The 25,570-nt window shown below is 37.0% G+C and overlaps 1 protein-coding gene across 6 annotated transcripts in view; it reads left to right on the top strand.

Moving 5' to 3' along the window:
- LOC126298845 (uncharacterized) overlaps window positions 1-25,244 on the top strand; it is a 190,788-nt gene extending 165,544 nt beyond the window's left edge. For all 6 annotated transcript variants that reach the window (XM_049990333.1, XM_049990332.1, XM_049990331.1 and 3 more), the window contains one exon: window positions 22,176-25,244. In XM_049990333.1, coding sequence (XP_049846290.1) covers window positions 22,176-22,345 — 170 coding nt within the window. In that variant the 3' untranslated portion in view covers window positions 22,346-25,244. The remainder of the gene's footprint in view (window positions 1-22,175) is intronic.
- The last annotated feature ends 326 nt before the right edge of the window (window positions 25,245-25,570 follow it).

Genomic DNA, 25,570 nt, shown 5'->3' with positions numbered 1-25,570 from the left:
GTCCCCGACTGACTCTTTGTTCCACCTTTTCTACCTAGGCCAACCACAATTTGCGCGTGCTACACAGTTCCATTCTCAAGGGGAACCACAACACCTTTCACATACAAAATAACTAAGAACCCTACGTGAAGGTCAGCAGTTTACATAACAGCAAACAGTCATTTTAAATAAAACAGAACATTTGCATATATTGGTAGTTCTACACAAAATTATTTAAATAAAATTATTTAATCTTAAAGATAACCAAAGATATTATATGAGGAAGAAAAAGATCATTTGCTCATATTGTACATATTACTGAGATTACACTTCATTACAATACTGAATTAATCGTACACTAATTACAGAAGTTCAACGATGGGATGTTGAACAAAATAGAAATCCAAATGAATCAACAAAAGGTATGTAGTGTCTAAGCTATGGTGTTACAAACTGTGCTCCTTTTCTGATATAAATGCATGATCCTCCACCCCTTGAAGCAGTTCTGCAGTAAGAGTTTGCTCTTTCGTACAATATTAATACTACATGTTGGATTTCTGTGTCTCTACACCAGTGCTGAGTAACACAAACTACTGTGCAGTTCAAAGACTGGAGCTCAACTTCTAATAGCTGTATTTTATTTTTTATTGATTGCATGTTTTGATGGAGGATTGTTAAGTCTGTGAAATGCCTCTTGTTACTCTTTCCAGTGGTTTGTTTTTCTTTGTGGCATCTGCTATGTGTGGTATTAGGAGTGTTAAAATCTCTATTGTGAGTGATTGTTTCAGTATTATTTAAACTGCTGGAGATACTCTTTAGACAGGGGAACCTGTTGTCTGGATTTATCCTAAAAAGGACTTACTTTTCCTACCCATGATGACAGGTATTTGACCATGTGTGGCCCAAGATCCACCCCCATAGACTTTCATGAATCAGCTATGCCAATCTTCCCTTCTCTTCCCAGTCCTGTTTAGATGTAGGCCATGCCTAGTGAAACCCCATCTGTTGATAGTCCCAACGGGCACCAGAGAAACATGAGCAAAGTTGGCTGCCCTCAGAGCCATTCCTAACCCCACAACTCCATCAAGGTGTGGTCGATCATGATGCCGGAACAGCTCAACAATGTGTATGTTGGTATCATGAGTCAGGGAAGCTATCTTGTCCAGGTCACCACCTATGTCATATGCCCCATCCCTGTCCAAACTGTTTCCCACTCCACCCACTATCACTACATGGTCCTCTTTTGTAAAGTCCTTACATAAAGACCCTAAGACCTATCACATGACTTAGCCTGCATTTGGCTTGAAGATACTGGTGGCCTGGTACGTTGCTCCTAAACTTTCCTGTAACTGAGGGCCTACACTTCGCCCATGGCTACTACTTACCGCAGAACTTTCTTCTTCCTAACAATTTCTACATTTCTAGGCTTCTTGGCCTCGGGTGAAGTGTGCTACACACTTCCTGCTCCTCATTCTACCTGAGACTCTTCTCCACTTAAATCTGACAGTGGTAGATACCTGTTTTTGGAGTTGATGATAAAACTATCAGATCGTGTTCTCTTTCTTCCTGTCCTCCTACCAGCTGCCAGCTCCCAACCGCCCTCTTTCCACCTATCTCCATTGATCCTTATCAGTTCCTTCCTTGCTTCCTCCAGCTGTGCCTCAAGGGCACAGATTTTCCTTCCCTGTTCCCCAGTCCAAATGTCCCTACTGCATACTCTGCAGTTCCAGGAGAGAGCCTCTTCTGTTCTCCCAACATTCTACCCACTGCATCCCCCCCCCCCCCCCCCCCAATGAAAATATTTCCTTCAAGATTGGCAACAAATCCCTCTACTCACTACACTATAACAGCTCCCATATTTCTTACTCATAGTCAGTTTCAAAAGAATAATTAAGTTTAAAGAATGTTTAAATGTGTCAAGGATGCGAGATTAGCTGTATGTAAACACAAAATGACACAACGGTCTTATGTGCAGCTTTGGAAAATTTACATTATCAAGCATGTTTAGTCAGCTTTTTAAATGTTTATAACTTGGAAAATTTAGACCTAGACTGCATCTATCTAACTAGTAAACAATACAAAATGTGTTAGTTAAATACAATTTAGAAACATTTAATTACATTCTTATTGAGACAAGAGACACTGATGAAACTTGTAGCTGTCTTTTTGTAACGAATTTTGCACTATCAAAAAACTTGAATACAATTTTTTGTGTTTATGTCACAGAAAATTTCGAATTATGTCATGATTATAGGGACTTCAGCTAAAACAAAGCTTTTTCAAAAACAAGCTTAGCTGGCATGCTAATATTCAGTTTTGTGACAAGAACGGACACTATAGCAAGTATACAAAACAAAGATAATTTGAATTTGACACTATTTCCTGTTAAATAAGTTCTTTTAGCGGACAAAGAAAATACCTGTGATCTCACTGGGGCATCTCATAAACGATCATCACCACAGAACATAAAAGATCTCCTGTCATTCATGGACAAATCAAATAGTTGCATTAAATTCATCCCAGTTGCATGAACAGCATAATCTCCACCAAACTGCTACTGCTAAAAGATGCTCTGTCTTTGAGGTTCACAGAATGCAAAAAGGGACAGCTGATGTAAACAAGTGTTGCTCTCAGGTCTGTATTTAGTGCATTTCATGTCTGGGAAATCATCCATAGCAGCATGTAGCCACAAACTATTTTTTGAGTAGTGGTCTTCTATTGTGAACTGGACAGATCAAACCACCATATTGCTTCCTCCTCAAATACTCTCACTATATTAATTCCCAAATTGAAAAAGAGACAGTACCAATTATTTTCTCACAAAACTAAAATCCACTGACATTTGCATGGCATGGAGCAGTGATAGTCAACTGGGTCCCTACTGCCCGATTTTTGGCATTCCAGCTTTCGAGGTGGAGGGTAGGCAGTTGGGGTTGAGCTTTTCATAAAATTTTAACATAAAATATTGGATAAATAATTATTATTATATGCTTTAATTTGCTGCAGCTCTGCTTTATGGATTTTATAACATAAAGTTACTTTTTTACTTCATAGGTCAATCATTACTGTAGAACTGGTGCCTGGTTAAAAATATTTGCTGCTAACAGAGATACAAAAGTGGGCAGTAGGTAAAAAGGTAGATCACCCCTGACGTAGAGTTTAATCTCTTCGTAGAAATCTAGTTGCTGCTTGATGTTTTAACCATGACAGAGACGTACCAGAATGAATGGCTTAGCATCTTCAGTGGTGGACTGTCATCTTAGTGGATCACAATTATGAAATTCGTTATCATCTCATGTGTTGTCTTTCCTGTGGGGAGGACAGAACACATAATTCAGGGAACATTGAATGTGTGAAAAATTTCCCTAAGATTGCTCTGCAGAGAGATCAGGATCCACCACTGTAGGAAGTCCACCAGTTTGTACATAGGGAATGGCCATTGTCAAAAAGACAAATAAGAGACGTAGTTGTCGACTAGTATTTTTAACTTTTACATGCAATACAGTGTTGTTCTACTTGTCACCCTCCAGTGTGTGTTGGGTAGCAATGCTTCCTTTATTATTATAAGGGACACTACTCATCAGTGATATTTGGGTGTTACCCATACAAAGCAGTTGGCTAGCTGGTGTTGGCCACACAATAATAATGGTGCAAATGACTGACCTGAGAATGTTAAATTCATGTTTAGCACCAAGAAATAGCATAGCTTGTCCCATCAAGGCCATGGGAAAAATTTCATGTAGTTTTTGTGAGTCCAGCCCCAATGGATGGTGTTCTCTCGAACTTACTCAATGTCATCTCCATGATGTATTTCTTTTTTTAAAAAAAGAAAAAAAGCCACCATCCATGCTGATAGTTGCCAGCTGTCTGGCTACTATCTTCACATCACCACTCTCCAAGTCTCCAGCAATATGTTTTCCTTTTCCCTGTATGCCCATTTGCTGGGTCCATCCCACACAGGACTCTAATCCCAACTGCACTGCATCATCTGAGGCTGACGCATCTCAGTCTCAGTAATGCCAGGGTCTCAGAATGTTGTCCTCCAACTGATGTGCAGCTAGAACAACTATCCTGGAGTAGCAATAATGGAATTATGAAGTGTAACAATCACTTAAGCACAGTAGGCCTTAAATGACAGGCTTTGTTTCATTGGTAGGATACTGGGCAACTACAGTTTGTCTACATGAGAGATTTCTTACAGTACATGTAAAGCTTATATGGAATATTACTATCAGGTAGAGTATATGCAAAGAAGACTGGTATGTGGATGTGCTCAATAGTGTTTGTCTTTTAGGAAAGAGTAACTAAAGTGCTGGAAGAACTGCCGGAAGAACTCAGCTGGTAGACACTTGAAGAAAGATGCTTACTAATCTCACAAAAACCTATATAGAAAATCCCAAAAACCAGTATTTGGGATAGAATCTTGAATTATTCTTCAGTCATCTACATGTCTCTTTCATCTAATCTCTGGTGATAAGATTTGTCTAATTACTGCTTCCACAGAGACATGAAAGCAATAATTTTTCCCCATGTCCCAAGAGTGGAAAAATGGAAAGAAGCTGCAGTATTTGTTAGAATTAATATTACTCTGTGCCACATACTTGCATGGTTTTCAAACTAGACATGTAGATCTAGCACTTCATGGAACACACACACACACACACACACACACACACACACACACACACACACACACACAATTATTTGTCATTTGCAAATATTTTCTTGTCACTTATTATATAACAGTAAATTGAAGTGTGTTGTTTTGTGTAAGGAAAAAAATTACAGGTCTGATATCTTTATTGGGTTTGGACAAAATAATACTAGCACCCTGTTGTTAACATATTGTTTCTTTGGCTTGTTTCCTGGCTCATCTATAACACAATGGCATTGTCTTTTATTTTCATCTTGTTCTGAAACACCTGTGGAATTGTTATGAGTTGCCAAGATATTTATGGTTATGTGCTGTACTATCATGATGGACATAGAGGTGTTCACAGGGGACAAATTTTAAAGTCCTACATAGCTGAACATTAAGAATCATGAGCTATTCTTCAAGACACCATATCCTATACCAGTAGAACTAGAAGAACTGTGAGATAGATCAAGGGAGTGATTAACCAGGGCATTATTGAGAGATTATGTAATGCGTTTAATAGTCCATTGTTAGTGGCAAAGAAAGCACAAGGCAGCGTGAGACTGGTTTTAGATTAATTAACCTTATACATAGACATTGTATTAGTTATAACCAAAACTTGGGAGGAACATATTGATGAATTAGATGAACTGTTCTCAAGGTTAAAGGATGGAAGATGAGAGGTAAAGCTTTTGGGCCACTTAATTGGCAGCTCATTTATTAGACCCCTTTTGTATGTAGAAGCAGAATCAATTGCTCAGTGCCCAAGCCCAAAGAGTAGCAAACAATTAAAATCTTTCTCAGGAATGGTTGGCTTCTAGGCATTTTGTACCAGGAACAGATCTCACTCACCCAAAATTATTAGATATAATAAAGTAGAAAACAATATGGCAGTGGGGTGAGGAGCAAGAGATCACTTTAATAATATAAAATGTGACTTCGTTGATGCACCAATTCTGTTTCACCCTAATTACATTACAGAAAAAGCAGCTCTCATGATAGTGTGGGATTTTAAGAGGTTTTTTGGCTATTAGCATGAAGGAAAACAGTAGTATACAGAGACCACCAAGTTTTGACATTCCTGACAAATTGCCGATTATTATACCATAGGTTGTTGAGATGTGTGCTCTGTCTACAAGATTTTGATTATGAAATAAGGTATATTAAAGGAGAGCAGAATATAGTATCTGACATGGTATTCCAACCACCAGTGAAAATGAATGATGTTATCATTACAGAGGAACACAGAACGGAATTTCAAGTTTATTTTCCAAACACCAAAATCATAATAGAAAGCTGCTAACTGCATTAAGTTCGATCAAGTGATGTCTCATCCAAAAGCCTTGTTACCGAAAGAGCCAGTATTAAGTGTTATTAAAGGCCTGTATAGTGTAGACCACAGTGTGATTACACGGCATATGCAGGTATGAAGTCTAGTTCATAAGGTGAGGAATGTCTGAATACCCTGCTCTGAAAAGTAGTTATTTTAGCAAAATGAAAAACTATAAAGGGAATTGGAGAGGTGAGTAGAAGATAATAAGGACCACTGGAAATTGGATGTAAATGTCTGTGCACTATTGTCATGTTTCTCATAGTCATGTTTAGAGACATCTCCCATTTCCTAAGAGCCATACTAGAGTAGTGCAGTACCACACTGAGTCTGACCTAAGTGTATGTGAAAGTTGTCGCCATCCTATCTTACAAGCTGATTGTCATTGTTGTATGGGAGAAACCTTGATATTGTTGGGAGTAGAGTTTCCTGGTACCAATTCTTAACTCAGGTTTTATTTAGGTTAATTGTAACAACAGGTTGAACTGTAAGATTTCATGCATTGTAAATCACATTATGAATGCTCAGAATATATGTAGGTGAAATGCAGGTGAAGAAGCAACTGCGTGAAATGCAGGTGAAGAAGCAACTGCTTAAAATGGCAAAAGTGGAAAGAAGATAGAAGGTAATATGATGTATTTTAATGGATTATCTCAATAGAGCTGATTAGATACAGTTATTTGATCAAACTGGGTATCCAGGTAAAAGCAAAAATCGTAATTACATGTTCTGACATTTTAAAAATTAAGGAAAACTTTATAATATTAAAGAGTATCATATTTATATTGGATACATAAATCTACAGAGGACTGTCCCAGTAAGAGATACAGGAGTAACATTAAACCTTATAACTGAAGGGAATATTGTCAGTACATCTGGAATAACTTCATTAATTAACAGTGTAATTCAATGGTTGATTAAAACTAGGTGGTAATGGATACTGACTTGACTGAGAATGCAGAAACTCCAAATGTTTCTTTGTAGGAAACATATAGTGTGATCCTTAAAACATGAGCTAGAAGCTCAAGAGTCTAAGGTAAACTGAGAGAGATAATGGATGCTGTATTCAGAAGCATATGATGATATGATGTACATTATTGATTGAGCATGGTTTAATAATCACTATAGAGAAAACAAAGAAGTTATCGTAAGTCTTAAATAAAGCAAAAGGAGGTAGTATATTCTTACCACCTGCCAAACTGAGCTAGCAAGTGGGGACACAATTAGTTTCATGTTACATCGATAATTTTGCATGATAGATCTTAATGATGTGGAACAAATCATTTACATTCACATTGCAAATTAATTTGTATATATGGTTGCATCCTAACATTTCTAAGGTATATAGATGTTGTGAGTTAGTAAGGCCTATCCTTTTACACATTACAGTAATAGTAATTCTTCTATGGGATGGAAGGAGTTGTCTAGGAGAAACTTTCTCAGTTTGCTTTCATGTTTTACTTTTTTGTCTGTCGGGCATTTTATATCATTGGGTCAGTGATCAAAAATTTTTGTCGCAGCATTGTGCACCCCTTTTTGTAATAAAGACAACCTTAATGTGGAGTAACAAATATCATTTTTTCTTCTGCTATTGTAATTATGTACATCATTATTTCTTTTGGACTAAAGTGGATTATTTACAACAAACTTCATGAGGGAATAAATATACAGTGAAGTGGTAGTCAAAATGCCCAACTCCTTGAACGGATGTCTACAAGATGATAGAGTGTGAGCACCACATATTATTCTTACAGCACATTTTTCGTAATGAAGATTTTCTTTATGAAAGATGAATTACCCCAGATCATTATATGACATTGAATGAAAATATGCAAAATATGTCAGCTTACTTATTTGTCTTTCACTAAGATTTGCATTGATTCTAAGTGGAGATGTGGCTGAGCTAAGTTGTTTTAGGAGTTCCAAAATGTGTGTGTGTTTTTTTTTTTTTTCAATTTAAATTCTCAGTGATATGAACACCTAGGAATTTTGAAGTTTCCACCCTATTTATTATTTCCCCACCACGTGTTACCCTTACCATTGATGTAGTACCCCTAGATGTGCAGAACTGAGTATGTTGTGTCTTTTTAAAATTGAAGGTGAGACCATTTATGGAAATGCAGTCAATCATACTTTTAAGAATGTTGTTTACTATTTCATCTGTTTCTGTATATATGCTCAGATTGATTACAATAATAGTGTCTTATGCAAAAAGAACTAATTCTGCATGTTGTATATTAGATGGCAGATAATTTAGACATATGTGGAACAGTAGTGGACCTCATACGTGATTTCTCCCCAGTCAGAATTATGTCCCCTGACTATATTGGTTGACTTACTAAGTACAACTTCCTGCATTCTTTTGCTTAGATATTGCATTATACATTGTTTGGCTCTACAATCAGTCCCATAAAACTTCAATTTATCTAGGAGAATTCTATGAGTCACGCAGTCAAATTCCTCAGAGAGATCACAGAAAATACCAACAGACACTCTTTTATTATTTAACATTTGTAAATCCAGTGACTCAACATGTAAATGGCATTTTCAATAGAGTAACCTTTCTGAAACCAAAACTGTGATTTGCTGATGACATTATTGTCGCTAAGGTGAGATATTATTCTATGATACATCACCTTCTCAAAAATTTTGGGAAATGATGTCAACAGCAAAACAGGTCAGTAGTTATTGTCATCTCTGCTATCACCTTTCTTAAAGAGACGTTTAACAATGGCATTTTCAGTCTCTCTAGAAATTACCTTCAGTTAGTGATACATTACATATTTCAGTGAGACAGTGCTTGTTGTATGAGAACAGTTGTTTAGTACACTATTGGAAACACCACCAAAACCAGCTAAGCTTGTATTTTTGAGAGAATGTCTAAGTTTCTTAATTTCAGGAGAAGTTGGTGATACATTCATATGACAGAATTTTATGAGTGTTACTTTTTTCAACATACTGCTGTGATTTTTCTCTTGAATTGTTTTTCCCTATGCCTCCTACCATATTTAAGAAATGATTATTAAACACATTTGTTACCTGTGACTCATCAGTAATAGCTTTCCAGTCAGGTAATTCGTGATGTTACCCTTTTCTGTGGCTGGTTGTCTTGTCTCTTGCTTCACTACATTCCATATAACATTAATCTCTTGCCAGAATTAGTGATTTCTGACATTATTCGCATAATCCTTGATTTTTCTAATAACTTTTCTCAGTATTTTTGAGTAGTTTTTGTAGTGTGGAACAACTGCAGCAGGATCTCTACTTGTTCTCGCCATAAGATACATTTACCTTTTTGTTTCACAAGATACTTTGATTCCTCTAGTGATCCACAGTTTCCTACATGTCTGTTTAGTTTCCTTTCAATTACAATATTTCATGGACTGTAAGACACTTTTTTTCTTCAAAAAATTGTCTTCAAAATTCAGGTGCATCTTATACTCTAAATTAATATAAAAAAGTCCAGTGTTTGACTTAAAATTCTCACCAGTCTTAAAAATGGCCATATATTTGATGCCACAGGAAACTTATATCTATCTGGCGACACTGGATTCAACTGGCAGCAGCAATTTACCAACGTGACTAAAATGAGTTACGGGGATTCAGAAGTTTGCTAACACTGTTGCCCTCCCACCCTGCCATCGCAAACGCAGAACACTGTCTCACCTATAATGCATCATTGCAGTCTGTAGTGCCAGTAAACTTGAATTGAAAGTGATTTGTGTCATTGGTAACAGTGCAATATTTTTGTTAGTAGTTAGTTTTGTAATAGAAAAAAATAAAGGGTATTAATGTGGGCTGTAAATTGAAATTAATAGCATCTGCAGAAGCATATGGAAACAAAGCAGCTGAGCAGCATTTCGGCCCCCCACCAGTGGAAGAAACAATTCATGATTGACGGAGTAGTAAAGAAGAACTGAAAAAAAATGATGACTAAATGTGCAAATAGAGGACTGAATGCAAAATGGGGAAAACTATAAGATGCCATATTGAAATATATTCAAGGAAACTGTCAAAATGATGTTGGAATTAATACAAAAAGATTCAAATACCAGTTCATAAGCCAAAATGTAAGGGTGGAGGTGATTGGTGCTACTGGTTTATGAAGTGTATGGACATAACATGTGAACCAAAACCAAAGTATCTCAGAAAATGCCACAAGAGTATGAAGAGAGAATATTATCTTTCCATTTCCTTATTATTGAACACTGGAAGAAAACCATTGTGGAACTGGCTATTTAGCCAGTACGAATGAAACTCTTCTGACATTTGATGTGCTGAGTAACAGAACTGTTGCCATGAAAGGTGCTAAAACTGTAACTGTAAAAACAAGTGGACATGAAAAAATGCACTACAATGCTGTCCTTTCATGTTGTGCTGATGGTACTAAACTTAATCCAATAATCATTTTCAAGCACAAAGCAATGCTGAAACCTTGTCAAATACTGCCAGGTGTTGTTCATGTACATGACAAGAGGTGTTGTTCATGTACATGACAAGGGGAGTATAGACAAGGCTGGTATCAAATTATGGATTAACAGAATGTGAAGCAGAAGGAAAGGTGCTTTATTGAAGGAGAGTTCTCTGTGTTCGATCAGTTTAGCACTCATTTGAAAATATCTGTTAAAGAGAAATTAAGACAGGGAAACAGAGAGCTTGCTGTTGTTCCAGAAGGACTTGCTTCACAATTGCAGCCTCTTGATAGTACAATAAATAAACCATGTAAAGTGTATATGAGAGGGGAATGCAACAAATGGATGAAACCCAACATGAATTCACACTGAAGGGAGCTTTAAAACAACTTACAATCAAACAAGTGTGTCAGTGGATAAAATATTCTATATCTATAGTGAGAGAAGACATTAATTTTAGATCTTTCATAACTGCAGCATAAGTAACACTCTCAATGGTAGTGAAACCATCTTATATATGAAGAGGACAATGACGGTAACGATGAGGAAGAAGAAGAAAAAGAAAATTCAGATGATGATTTTCAGGAAGTTTTAAGGTTAGTTTGGTTTTATAAACTACAATTTCTTTCCTTTTTTGGTTTTGTAGTCGGTCTGTGCAGTCTAATAATAAAAATGGTAAAAATGTTACTTTTTTTAAAAAATTGCTTAAAAAATTAAGGTGCATCTTATAGTCCGCAGTGTCGTATAGTCTTTAAAATATAGTAGCTTATGGAGTAAGCTCTTTTCAAATAATGATACAAATTTATCATGGAATAGATTAAATTTTATGTTAACATTTGGTTCATTATAAATTTCATCCCAGGTCATCTGTAAACTATTCTTAAAAACAGTACCCACACTGTAAGGCACTACGTTTTTGATCCTAACTAACTGTGCATAATAATTAGAGAGAGCATTTGTTTTTGGGTAAAGAGTTATTTTCATACTTTGAGCTTCACCCAAGAAAACAACCAAGTGAGGTGGTGCAGTGGTCAGCACACTGGACTCGCATTCAGGAGGAAAACGCTTCAAACCCATGTCCAGCCATCCTGATTTAGGTTTTCTGTAATTTCCCTAAATTGCTTCAGGGAAATGCTGTGATGGTTCCTTTGAAAGGTCACTACTGATTTCCTACCCCATCCTTCCGTACTCCGATAGGACTGATGACCTCTCTGTTTGGTCCCTTCCCCCAAATCAACCAAACAAGAAAACGTTATCAATTAGAGTCCTGCTGCCTTTATCCACCTGTGTTGGAAAGTTAATTTCTGAGATGAAATTGTAGGATCCAAATAAGGGTTCCAGATGATTTTTTTCTATCTGATTCCTTTAGAAAATGTACATGGAAGTCACCACAGACTATTAAGTGCTTGCTGCTGTCTGACAGATAGCAGAATAGGATACCCAGACTACTCACAAACAGTTCAAAATTTTCCAGTAAGGATCTATATAAAGTTACAATTAAATGTGGACAATTTTTTAGTATTGATTCACAAGCACACACTTCTGTGTGCTGATCACTACAAAAATCTCCTTGTTCAATGTTTTAGAACTTGTTCCTGTCTTAATGTATGTAACAACTCCTCCTTTCTCTATATTAGTTCTGCATGAGTAAGCTGCTAGAGTGTAATGTGTTATGTAACTTATCTAACCCTTTGGTTATGTGGTGCTCAGACAGGCAAATGATGCCTATCCTTTCAGAGCTCCCTGGATTTTCCAGACAGACAAGAAGCTTTCCTACCTTTTTACTCAGTCCTCTAATATTTTGCTGAAAGAAGCTAATTTTATTTTCTGTGCATTGTTAACAATTTTGTGGTCTCTTCTGTTACTTTCACTTCTTTCAAAACAGAGTGCCTGAATCCTGATTCTAACCTTAAAAAAAGATCTCTCTCTTACACTAGTAACCACAGGAATCTTATGTCTGATGGTGGCCTCCCAGATATTATGTGCAAGAAGTTCAGCCACCCTAGCTTTCTCTCCCCTATTCAGATGTAGGACATATCCAGTATATCTACATCTCCCAGTTGTAGCAACAGGCACTACATCCAGTCAGTAGCAGCCTGCTCAACTTGATGTTCACACAGCTCACAGGGCTGGTCATGGTGCTGCAGGACCTCCACAAAACTCACATTTGCGTGTGTAGTTGCTACTCCTGTTTCATCCAGGTCACTCCTAATGCTGCAATTACTGGTCTTAGCTGGGCTGTTCTGTGCTCCACTTACTATAATAACTAGATCCTCTTTGCCAAAACCTTTGCACAAATTCCCTATGCCCTTTGTCACTTGGCTAAGACTAGCACTTGGCTTCAGAATACTTGTGACTTGTTACCCTGTTCTTAATTTCTCCTGTACCATATGGCCTACACCTGTCCCATGGCTGCCACCTAGCAGCAAGACTCTCTTCTTCTCACCCTCTTTTCGTATCAACCTACATGGAGTTTCTTTGTTGAAGTCTGCTGCACCCTACTGTGACCTACAGCTGGATGAGGCTCTTCCCCTCCTGCTTCAGTCAACAAGCCAAATTTATTTGATATTGTTAGCTCAAATGTAGATGGAGTTGAAGAGCTTTTCTCCTTTTGCCTATTGTTTGTTACCTTTACCAAGATCCCAAGATTTTTTTTTTTCAAATTTTGCGTGATCTAATTCAGCCTGAAGGGCACAAATCTTTGCCGCCTCCTCCATAATTCTCTTGCCCTTCCTACAAAGCCTACAGTTTCATGGGGGATAGCCTTGTTAAGTTCTCCAATCAGTTCCCCAGTGAAATTCCTATCTACAGTCTACTCATACCGTTCCCTCTTTTACTATCCTATAACAATATACACATGTATCACACATTGGAACACAGATTAGATGCTTAAAAATGAATTAAATCTGTTCCCACTTTACCCTACATAAACCTTTGTTATTTGTGAGCACGAAAAATTAGGCCAAAATTAGGCCTATTGGTTTGTGCTTCAGGCTTATAATACGGGGTGTCCCATTTATCTTGACCACCCTAAATAACTGTTTGTCCAGATGCAAATTAAAAAATGTTTCAAGCAAATGTTCTTTAGCCATCAGGGGAACATCAATCAGCATAATTGCCTTCGTAGTAGCTTTGTTTTTTTACAATGATATGAACAGTGGTGTGACTCTTTTAAATGGCACCCTGTATTTTTTATTCGGTAATTCACTTCCTCTCCTAAAGACATATTCAAAAATGTATCACAGTGTACTATTCACTGAAACACAACATTATTAATTAAAACTTTGACTCTCCTGCACCATTGTCCAGGAGTAGAACATTCAAAGGTGCTCAAAGTGATGACTCTGGACACTGATACATTGGTGCACTCGTTGAATGAAAGAATTATTTATTACTTCCAGTGTTACCTGCTGAAGAGAATTACAAGCAAGCATGATACTTTCCTGCATGTCCTCTAGAGTTGTTGGAATACCATGATAGACAGTGTCTTTAATGCATCCCAAAAGAAAAAAGTCCAGAGGATTTAAATCAGGAAACCTAGCAGGGCAAGTAACTGTTCCTCCTCGACCAATCCATCTGGCAGGAGACCTTCAGTTCAGAATACGACGTGCACGCAAGGCATTATGTGCTGGACACCCATCGTGTTGATACCACATAAGCATTCTGGTTCTTAACAGAGCTTCATCCAGAAGAGGAGGAAGAATTCGTCTGAGGAAGTTGGTGTACGCTGTGCCGTTTAGACTACCGTTGATGAAATAAGGGCCAATAATTGTAGTGCCAAGCATCCCACACCAGACGTTAACTCGCCATTGACACTGATGTTTCACCTGTCTAAGCCATCGTGGGCTGTCGCTGGACCAATAGTGCATGTTCCTTGTATTTACCTGTTGTTTGTTAGAGAAGGAACATTCATCGGTAAATAGAACATTGGAGAAGATGTTCAGGTTGGCGGCGAGGATTTGGTGCCTTGCCCACTGTCAGAACTGTACATGATTCTGGAAATCATTTCCATGCAATTCTTGATGTAGGTGTACATGGTAAGCATGGAACCAGTGACTTGTAAGAATACAATGTACACTGGTTTTAGGAATACCAATCTCATGCCCAAGCTGTCATGTACTCACATGTGGAGTCATAGCAACGGAAGCAAGAACAGTATCTTCGACAGCTTTGTCTGTGCGAGTGCTATGACAATTGCGTTGATGTGGGTTGAAACTTCCCATTTCCTGAAGCATCGCAACAAGATGAGAAAACATCCATCGGGAAGGTAGGTTCTCGTCAGGATATCGCTCTGTACAGTTCCGCTGCCTGTGTAGCATTTTGCCTACCTTCAACAAGAACTACAATAAAAGAAACGTTATGTTGATGCAGTTTATAAGAAGGATAGCCTTTACTGTAGGCCTACTCTACACAACAGTATTTCAAAGGACTAAACTACCGTACTAAATGTACCCATACATAAGAAAACATTAGTGCAATTACTGTTCTGCTAACTTACATTCCCCATAGATGAGTAGCATTTCTACCTTCTCTTCATTGGTGTACATTCTACTGGCACAACTCTGCAACTGACAATGATTCATGGAATGTCGGGTGTGCATTCTACTTATGTTTACATTTGTCCTCTGTCAACGTCAGCACATGGATGTGTTCCATTACCCCCCAGTACCTGCGCTAAGCTCTGGGAGTGCCAATGTCAATATTGTGTTATGTAATTAATAACATTGTGTTTCAGTTAATGATTCACTGTGATACATTTTTAATAGGTCTTTAAGAGAGGAAATGAATTACCAAATAAAAAATGCAGGGTACCATTTAAAAACAGCCATACGGCTGTTCATATCTTTGTAAAAAACAAAGCTACAACTAAGGCAATCTTGCTGATTGATGTCCCCCTGACAGCTAAAGAAAATTTGCTTGAAACTTTTTGTAATTTGCATCTGGACAAACAGTTATTTAGGATGGTCAAGATAAATGGGACACCCTACATAATGTAGAAAGTTAATTGTTTCTGCTTAAAACAAGAACTTAGCACTCACTTAATTGCAGTATCTATTTATTATCTTAATCACAATAGTACTGCATGTGAGTATAGTGTAACCAAATATGAAGACATACATCATGTCTTCTACTGATCAGTTTGCAGGTAATCATGTGTTGTATGTATTCTACGAGCATAACATTAGATAGTTTGCAAGATTATGGTCAATGTTATTTATGTCTTTGTGATTTTGGAATTGTATATTTAAATGGTGTGTTTTGTATCTGTTTCATGTCGAGGGAGAGCAAAGTAACATGACGACAACAGCATCTGCGGAACAGCTGCCAAGAGAGAGCTGACTGCTATTGTCCACCAGGTGAAGGCTATTGGACAGAAGAAGATGCTGGTGGTGTGTGTTATTGCCCTCTAATTGAAATAAAATAAATGTATGTAATTGTATGTAACAAAGAAAATAATAGACTATCAATGTTCTAAAGGAAAATGTCGTGGTAGTTAGTTCAGTCCTTGTTTTTGCCTTGACTGTTTATCATCATCATGAGTGTTATTGTTAGTTAGTTAGTTACATGTTCCATAGATCATTTGAACAATTCATTAATCGAAATCATGTGGAATGGTCAGTTTACAGGATATGTATACACAATCAGTGTTACCATTAATGAACACATTTTTATTTTTAGTCCTACTCATGCAACAACATTTTTTTTTTTATTGGCAACCAGTTTTTAAGCAGAAATTCATCAGTGGAATATAAAGAGTTGTCCAGGAGAAATGATTTTAAATTAGATTTAAAACTTGCTTTTCTACCTGTTAGACATTTGATGTTATAGAGCAAATAAACAAAAAACAAATTTCTGCATGTTTAACACTTTTTATGAGTCACTGAGAGCTGTAACAATGGGTAATAAAGACTGCATTCTAATAAAACACATTGTTCAAAAGCAAACACCTTTCTTCCACATAAACTTTCACTTTAGTTTTCTTGATAAATAAATAAATAAATCACTTCTCACTTACAATGACATATTTTATTAGAACACAATCTTTACAATAATATCGAAGTTGATCTTAGGTGGCCAAGGCAAGAACAAGAACTGAACTAACTACTATTACATTTTTCTTTACAACACTGATTGTCCATTTTTTGCATGTTATGTACAATTAAATACATTTATTTTATTTGAATTAGAGAGCGATAACATGTGCTGACAGGATCTTCTACTGCACGATGGCTTTCACCTGGTGAACAATAGTGGTCAGCTCTCTACTTGGTGGTTGCACCAAAGATGCTGTTGTCATTGTGTTACTCTGATCTCCCATGATATGAGACAGATATAAAACAAACCATTTAAATACACAGTTCCAATTTTACAAACTCACAAATAACATTGGCAATAATCTTACTAAATATCTAACATTATGCTCACAGAATGCATACAACATATGATTACCTGCAAGCTGAGTGGAAGGAGACTTGGTGTAACTGTCTTGATATTTGTTTACACTACACCCCCACTTGCTAGCTCAGTTTGGCAGGTGATAAGACTATACTATCTACTTTTGCTTTATTTGAGAATTATGGCTACCTCTTTTTCCTCTATAATGATTATTAAACCACACTCAGTCAATATTGTGCATGTATCATCATACACTGACGTGACAAAAGTCTTGGGATAATGATATGAACATACACAGACAGCAGTAGTATCATGTACACAAGTTATAAAAGGGTAATACATTGGTGGAGCTGTCATTTGTACACAGGTGCATAGGTTTGCGACATGATTATGGTCGCACAATGGGAATTAAGAGACTTTGAATGCGAAATGTTAGTTGGAACTAGATGCAACAAATGTTCCATTTCAGAAATCGATAGGGAGTGCAATATGCCAAGATCCACATTGTCAAGAGGGTGCCAAGAAACCACATTTCTGGCATTACCTCTCACCACAGACAATGCAGTGACCAACGGCCTTCACTTAATGAGCGAGAGTGGTGACATTTGCGTAGAGTTGTCAGTGCTAACAGACAAGCAACACTACCTGAAATAACCATAGAAATCAACGTGGGGCATACAATGAATGTATCCCTTAGGGCAGTGCAGCAAGATTGGGTGTTAATGGCCTGTGGCAGCAGACAACTGTTTAAGGAGTTGGGCATTCTGACTACTGCTTCATGGTATATTTATTCCCTCATGAAGTTTGTTGTAAATAATACACTTCAGTTCGAAAGAAATAATGATGTACATAATTACAATACAATGACATGGGAGCACCTACTTCTCCAATGGCCATTGATAACATGGAAATCAGTACTGGGGTCAAAGAGAAAAATGAAGTGAAGGTGAAAGACATTGCTTCCCATGAAGTCCTAGATGGTCCTTGTGTTTTTGCAAGTGATATTTTGAAATTTTCCCTTATAAAGGATTATAAATTTTGTCATTCTACTAGATGGCTTACAATGGCTGTTTCTCACTCTGGAGTTGTTGGGAGTATTGGTGGCCTTGAAAGTTTTGATAACTGTGATGTCATTACTTACCAAGCTTTTAATTTTGGTGAAGTTTTTAAAGAGGACATTGGTATGTCTTATTTTCATTGTGTGATGCCTTTTGTGTTGAGGACTCGTGAACATTGTAAAGTGGATCAAGATGATGTTATTTATGTGTGTTGTAAATGATTTGTAAAAACTTGGTTGTGATTTGACTGCATATTATCGTAAATAAAGAAACCTGATTCCCCACCCCCTCAAAAAAATCCTATTGTATTATGTAATACTTCAGCCTGTACCTGCCTATTTGCTTCTTCCATTGGCGGCCATAGAAATGCTGATAACAGTGATTCATCTGTTATCTATTTACCTACTGTTTCTAAGGGGGATAAACCCATTTCAAATGTGGAAGTTAATTCAGTCTTAATTCACTAGTAATCTTGTACACTCCCAGTATTCCTTTTCCCAAATGAACCAAAATCACATTCCACTCATTTGAATAAGAGTGCACTTCATCTTTCTACTGCACATGAAACACGCAATACTCTCAATTACACTTCTGCATCAGTTCTCTCTCCTGGTATCGAATACACAAAACTCACAAATGTAATTCATACTAAATGGAACTTTCATTTAGCTCATCAAATCCTCAGTAGTGTTGTTTGGCCATCCCCCTCAGTCCTTTGTACTTGTGAAAAAACTTTTTTGATTGGTTGTTATTCATTTAATGGTGTCCGCATACCAACAATAGATTGTGGTAAACACTGTTTCTTTGTATCACACGTTGTTGTAACATTTTTTGAAAGTTGTTTATTTCCATCTCAAAAGATACCTGCTGGAAGCAAAAGCTTATTTGTTATCAGTTTACTCGTATTTCAATACCATGCGAAGAATTTTCTAAACTCACCTCATTGTCTGTTGTAAGGGTCTGGAACCAGTAACTTCAGTGTAGGCCTCTGCTGCTCATCTTCTGACAAGTATATTTGTGTTTAAATTGTTGTACAAAATCTGACCAATTCTTAAAATCATGTTTATGAAATACCACCCATTCGGCTGCTTCAGCCTCTAAATGTTCAATCACAAACTGTGTTTTCTTTCTGTCCGCTCATCTATATGACAAAGCTCCCTCAAAAATTCTTAAAAATGTTATTGGTGTAGTTCTCCTTTTGGTTTGAAATGCAGGAACTGATGAGACACATGAATAGTGTTAGATAAACTAAATTCCTGCCACAATTCATTTGGCAAATAGGGTTTACCCTCTTTATGTTTGTGCTGAGCCAGTGAACTGATTTTGCTTATCCCAAGTTCTACTGATTCGGTCACTTCATCTGATCCATAAAAAATGACTTAATGCAACTCGTCTCTACATTAATACTACTGTCTATAGCAAAAGGGTCCCTGGATACTGTGAAGTCTGAGACCTGTTTACATACTTCTTGCAAGAGCACCTCTGTCCATTCTACTCATCCTAGATATGCTGCCTTTTCTATTCCATGATCTCCACCATTGTATGAACACTCTCCATGATTATTATGTTTTAACTTGCATAATTCTTTACACTTTTCAGATACTTATGCTTTTAATTTCTCTGTGCTATTCTTCTACATAATTAGTGATTTCTCCCATCTCCCCACTCAGAGATAGTGCGCATTCGGCATCCCCCGCAGAAGCATCCTTAAAACATATTAATAATTCAGTATGTACATGGTCAGTTTGATTGACACTCTCTTGACACATGACAATATTATTTTTATTAATTTCCACATGAACTACAAGTTTCATACTCCCAGCCTGCTAAGACAAGTTAAAAATATCATGTTTCATTGGCAGCTTCTCTTCCCTAGACTTGTGAATAAGGCGTTCTACCCTGTAATGCATATTCACTGTCTTACGGAAGCCAGTTAATTCAGAATTAATCTCGGTATTCAAATTCTCTGTTTTCTGATTCATCTCTATATAAAAGGTCTTTAAACTGGTTATATTTTGATTAATTATTCTGGCCCACAAAGGCCAGTCATCCATATTCGCTATACTGTCTTCCAACATGATTACTAATAACTCAAACTTGAATCTATTCGCTATATGACTTACAGATATAATAATGCACCAATCAAACTAACCAAGTTAAGCTTTTTTTCCTGACACAGTACCTAACACTTGCATTTGTTTGTTGACATGAATTGCACCCACCAAATAAACTTCTGTTGATAGTGAATTGGCTCATGGTGTAATCTGCAACTTACCACTACCTGTGGTTCAACTGGTTTTTACTACCCAGTTGCAATGCTCTGTAATGGCCCTCACTAGGATGCACTGATTGATGCCATAAACCCCCAGATGTTACTACGTAGACTGCTAAATTTCTCTATCAAGTGCACTCAGCTGCCACCACACAAACACTGCATTTTGTAGTAGTTGCCCTTGATGTCAGCTGCCACCACCAGGGCGCTGTGTCTCTCGGTAACTGTTCACAGTGTTGGCTGGCACCACCAAGACACTGCACCTCATCACCATCACTCACCAGCCGCATAAGGAATGCAGCATTCTCCATGAACTCACACTCACTCCTCTCCACTCGTGTCTCAAACAGTGTCTATTCTTGCAGACATCGTACCTAACATCCAGTGACAAAAGCTTTCAATCAGGTACATGTAATGATTGAGCTTGACTGTTCCAGCTTCTTTTCCAAAGCGTGCACCACAACAGATTTGAATCACTTCAATGAACTGGTCAAATTAACTTTCTGCTAACCCTCAAGTAGAGAGATACAAAATTGAATCATTTGTGTAACATCAGTTTCATAAAAGTTCCATGGCTTCTTAAAAGTTGACATTTGGGTTATTATCTCCGCTCTTGTCTTTAGATATTAATAACTGATTCTTTTCAAACTCCATTAATTCTAGTATTCCCAACAGAACTCAGTCATTAAGAAAAATCAATCTTCTTATCATGAAACCACATTGAAAAGTGAATAAGTTTCTTCCACATAAATGTTCACTTCTTTTTTAATTAATTTATTTATTTTTTTAAAATAAATGATGTGTTCCATTAGAACTTAGTCCTTACAATAACATCAATGTTGATCATAACTGGTCAAGACCAGAACAAGAACTGAACTACACTGAACAACGTCGATAAACCATTTTTGTTAATTACCTACAGTTAAACATATTTACTTTATTTAAATCATAAGATGATAACATATGTCAACAGTATGTTCTACTGCACGATGACCTTCATCTGGGGGATAACAACAGTCTGCTCTCTGCTTGGCAGCTGTGCCAAAATTGCTGCTGTTGTTGTGTTTACTGCACTCTCCCATGACGTGAAACAGATACAAAACAAACCATTTAAATACACATTTCTGATTTTACAAACACAGAAATAATATTGACAATAATCTAACATTATAATTGTAGAATACTTACGACATATGATTGCCTGCAAAGTGAGTGGTAGGAGACATGGTGTAATTGTCTTGATACTTGGTTACGCTACAGCAGCGCCTCTGCTTCTACATTGTTATCTACTGCTGTGTATGTTTACATATGAAGCATTAAATCCAGATTGCCTTTTTTCAATTGTGAAACAATGTAGCTATTCTCTGATGATTTGACCAGTCATATCAATCTTGTCTGTTGATCTTATGGTGGTACAGGAAGTAGAGGTTGCTGCTAAAAGGTCTGTTGAACGATATTATGTGAACAGTTTGTTTTTTGACAGTGGTATTCTTCCCAGTAGGAATTTGCATTTTCCAAGATACAGCCATTTCTCATAGGGCTGTAAATATCGAAGACTGATTTTGTGACAACCACTAAAATAATAAATCTTCTCTGATCTGCATAATCAGCAGATTTTGATTGTATGGAGAATTTTTAATTCTGCACATCAAAAACAATCAGGGTTCATTGTCATAATTTTACAACTGACAAAGGACTGAAACAGTTTCTTTGTAGAAAATAATATAAAAATCCCATTGGCTTGTATCCAGGATTTACATGCATTTATACCCAGGAGGCTTTAGCTAATTTTGGATGCCAAAGCTTGGCTGTACACCATATTATATGAGCTTTCATATTATTTGGTACAAATTCTGTGTGTTGGACACTGATCTCTCTCTCTCTCTCTCTCTCTCTCTCTCTCTCTCTCTGTGTGTGTGTGTGTGTGTGTGTGTGTGTGTGTGTGTGAGTGAGTGAGTGAGTGAGTTAGAGAGAGAGAGAGAGAGAGAGAGAGAGAGAGAGAGAGAGAGAGAGAAAGAGAGAGAGAGAGAGTGAGTTTGTGTGTGTCAAGTAATGCCAGTGGTGTGAAAATTATGTTCTCTTCAATTTTCAGGGCATCCAGAGGCTGTTATGCTGTATCAAAAAATGCAAACTGGATCTGTGGGTCATGTTTCCCACCCAGTGAGTGATTCAGAGGAAAGCGTGAATCTTCTGCCAGAAGACTGCAATAGTACAGCTTTAATGTATCTTCTCAAAGGAAAGCATTACTCAAAATTTTTTTGAAGTTAAGATCCTTGGTACAGGACATTTTTATCACCATCTTTCAGTACCCTGAGTAAACATGTCACTATTTTGAATGTCCTGAAATTTCTTGTCTGTAATTGTAATCTGACAAAAATGAATGGAAAAACTGGAATTTGCTTGCTCATATAGAGACTTGAGTTTATTGCAGGACTATGAAATTGTATTAAGGCTATAGAGTGATACAGACTGAATTATGTACTGCATGAAATACAGATAATGCTCAGATTTTGAAGTATATCCTAAATATGCATGTGTAAGTTGTTGGCAATGTCCATTTTGAAGACTACAATGTTTAAATTTGTGTCACGTATGAAATTATGAAGTCTTGTACTGTGACCCTGTGTTATGAGTAAGTTGTATCAAATTAGAGTCGTATGACTCAGTTGTGCCTGTAATTGGAAAGATTTGTCTCCAGCACAGTCCAGACCTTCCTTGTGCTGACATTAGGATATGTATTGTGTATTTTTTTACAATTTTTGAAAGTTTAGGTGTTCTGTGTATGGCTTAATTCATACAAAATGAAAAATTGTGACCTACATTTGGGTATTCTACAAAATTTGGCAATATTATCTTGTTTCGTATTGTACAGGATGGGAGGAGTCAGGCTGAAGAGCAGACTGTTCACTAATTATCTATGTGCATCTCATTTTTAGGGGTGCATAGGGTGCACCTGGGAAAGACACCAACAGTTGGGCAGGAGCCATTATGGCTAAATGATCAAGGGGGTGCAGAAAAACGTGTTGTTAGGTCGGGAGCTGGTTCCAGAGAAAGCGAGCCCAGCTGGGCCCAGCACTCCGCTCCCATCTACCAAGGCCTCACTTGATCATTCTCCCACACTCCCATTGGTCGAGGACTGTAGGCAACCATTTGCTAGGTATGTGTTTACTAGCAGTCCTTCACAGTGACAACTCTTGTCAGGCCAGAAATAAGGCTGGTACTGAACAACAAACTGTGGGAGTGGTCTCCCAGAAGATAACAACTCCCAATCCAAGAATGTTTATAATAAACTATCTCCAGTTCTTGACACATACACGTTACTGCTATAGGCCACTATTTTATTATCACATGTCCTTAGTTTCCCAAACTAGCCCTTTACATTGACCACTAATATGGTATTGTAGTTGTGAAAGAAGGAATTTGTATTACCACTTGGGCTTTATTAGTATTTTACATTTTAACTCATCGCTTTTAGTATTTTATAAATTGTATTTGTGCAATAGGGAATTTATCGCATCACTCTGGTTGTTTTATCAATGTGCTGCATTGTCTGCTTTCAGTATTTTTGTAAATGTGACTCATTCCTATTCATTTTTTAATTAGTTTAGCACATGTGCAGCCCCCCCCCCCCCCCCCCCCAAATCATTCACAGTATTGGTTTTGTCTGTATCACCTCTAACGCTATCTGTAAAGATGTTCTCCATTTAATAGCAGTCTGTACTGACTTGCTTGCTGCTTAGTGACCTTCCTGCTTGTGGTGTGGCAAACCACTTCTTGTTTACTGGGTTCATACTTTGATATTGTCTCAGTGCATTACTAGTTTACAGCTTGGCTTTGCCCATCTAGTTTTTATCCACATTTTATTTTTATAGGTTCTGGTACTCCCTTTGTTTTAAATAAGGGTAGCTTTTAGAGCGCAATTTGTTTGAAACATGACATGAATGCTGTGGAGTGGCTCTTAGGCAGTGACCTATTAACAAGAATCTTTGTGAGTACTCTTCAAGCACAGCTCTATAATACTACTTTTCATTATCCTTTTGTTGTTTGCACCATTGTTAAGGATTCCTTGTAAAAGAATTTTTTCTTATTATTTGTACCGATCATCTGAGGATGTGTCTTCTAGTGGTGCAAAACCATCCATAACTTTTTATTAAAAGTATTATACAGCCAATGTGAATTATTTCTTTGAAAATGTGGAAGTTTGGCTGTGGTTGCCCGCAGTTTAAAATAACAAGTTTCAATTTCTTTGGGATTTAGTTAGTGATTTAGTCAAAGGATACCACAAAGCAGTATCCATTATCACATTATAGTGTAGCTAATTGATGCCATTATTGTGTCTCTTTTGTTTCAAATAGTGGCTGAATATAATTCATCCCCGTAAGTGTATTAGAGATTCATCGATACTTTATATTTTGGCAGGATCATAATATTTATTTCATAAAAGTTTTGTTCAGTTCATTGATGATGAATTTAAATTTTGTAAGATGATCCAAAGCAGGAGTGGCCAAGCTGTGACCCGCAGCACACTAATTTTTGTCCCATGGATATGTCTCAAATGAAAGAAAAATTTCACATAAAACCTCCAAAAGAGCATTCCATCAAGTGCCTTTCATACAATATCAAATTACAATAGGAATATCTCAGTTCATTGGTTCAGCTATCATTAAATTTTCGTCTATACTCCTGTATGAAAAAAATCACTATATTGGATTTTTTTTGAAAAGCCCGTGCGCCATATTGCAGAAAATACAGTTTGCCTTGGCAATATGCAACCAACAATCAGCAGGAGTATGGACTGCGCAACTGGATACATTTGTTGCACTGCGTGAGTGAGACGAGTGGCAGGCATATACAATACATTCCTTATTTAATTTTACTGCAAACTCAAAACACTATCGGCCATAAAGTTACAGCCCTTCATGTGTGTATGTGGTGCACATTTGATCGCAATAGACCTATATCATCACTTCAGCAAAGTAAAGCCAGCTTTTATCTTTTTACAATTAATCTGTGATGCTTGTCTTTAATTTTAGTAGGCTTGCATTTATTTTATGTATTCAGTTATGGTGAGTAGGTACACCAATCGACATTAGCAATGATTTCTGCCTCAGTACCTTCTTTTAATTTTAGTAGGACAAAATAAAATAAAAGTGCAACTTCATCCACCTGTCTTTCTCTTTTATTTATCGACCTGAAATGTAGACTAGTTTTAAGAAATAAACATAATGACAGAAGTGGGGTTGAAATTTTAATGTTAGGCTGCTAAGTTAAGCAAAGCATGTGTAATTTTATGTGATACATGATGTTCAGAACTAAAATATTAATTTCCTAGAGCAGCTCAATACCACTCTCAAAAATTCTCAAGAGAACAACCTATGAAGTTTTCCAAGTGCGTATAATACTCAAATGAAAGACCGACAACTCAATGAGCAGTGTATCTGTATTGTATGATTAAGGATCAGGGTTCAATTCCCAAGTGGGTTATAT

The sequence above is a fragment of the Schistocerca gregaria genome, chromosome X (genome assembly GCF_023897955.1).
Source record: "Schistocerca gregaria isolate iqSchGreg1 chromosome X, iqSchGreg1.2, whole genome shotgun sequence".
NCBI classification, from domain to species: Eukaryota; Metazoa; Arthropoda; class Insecta; order Orthoptera; family Acrididae; genus Schistocerca; species Schistocerca gregaria.
Note: the sequence above shows the minus strand (reverse complement) of the source record. Positions and strands in the feature narration are given on the sequence as shown.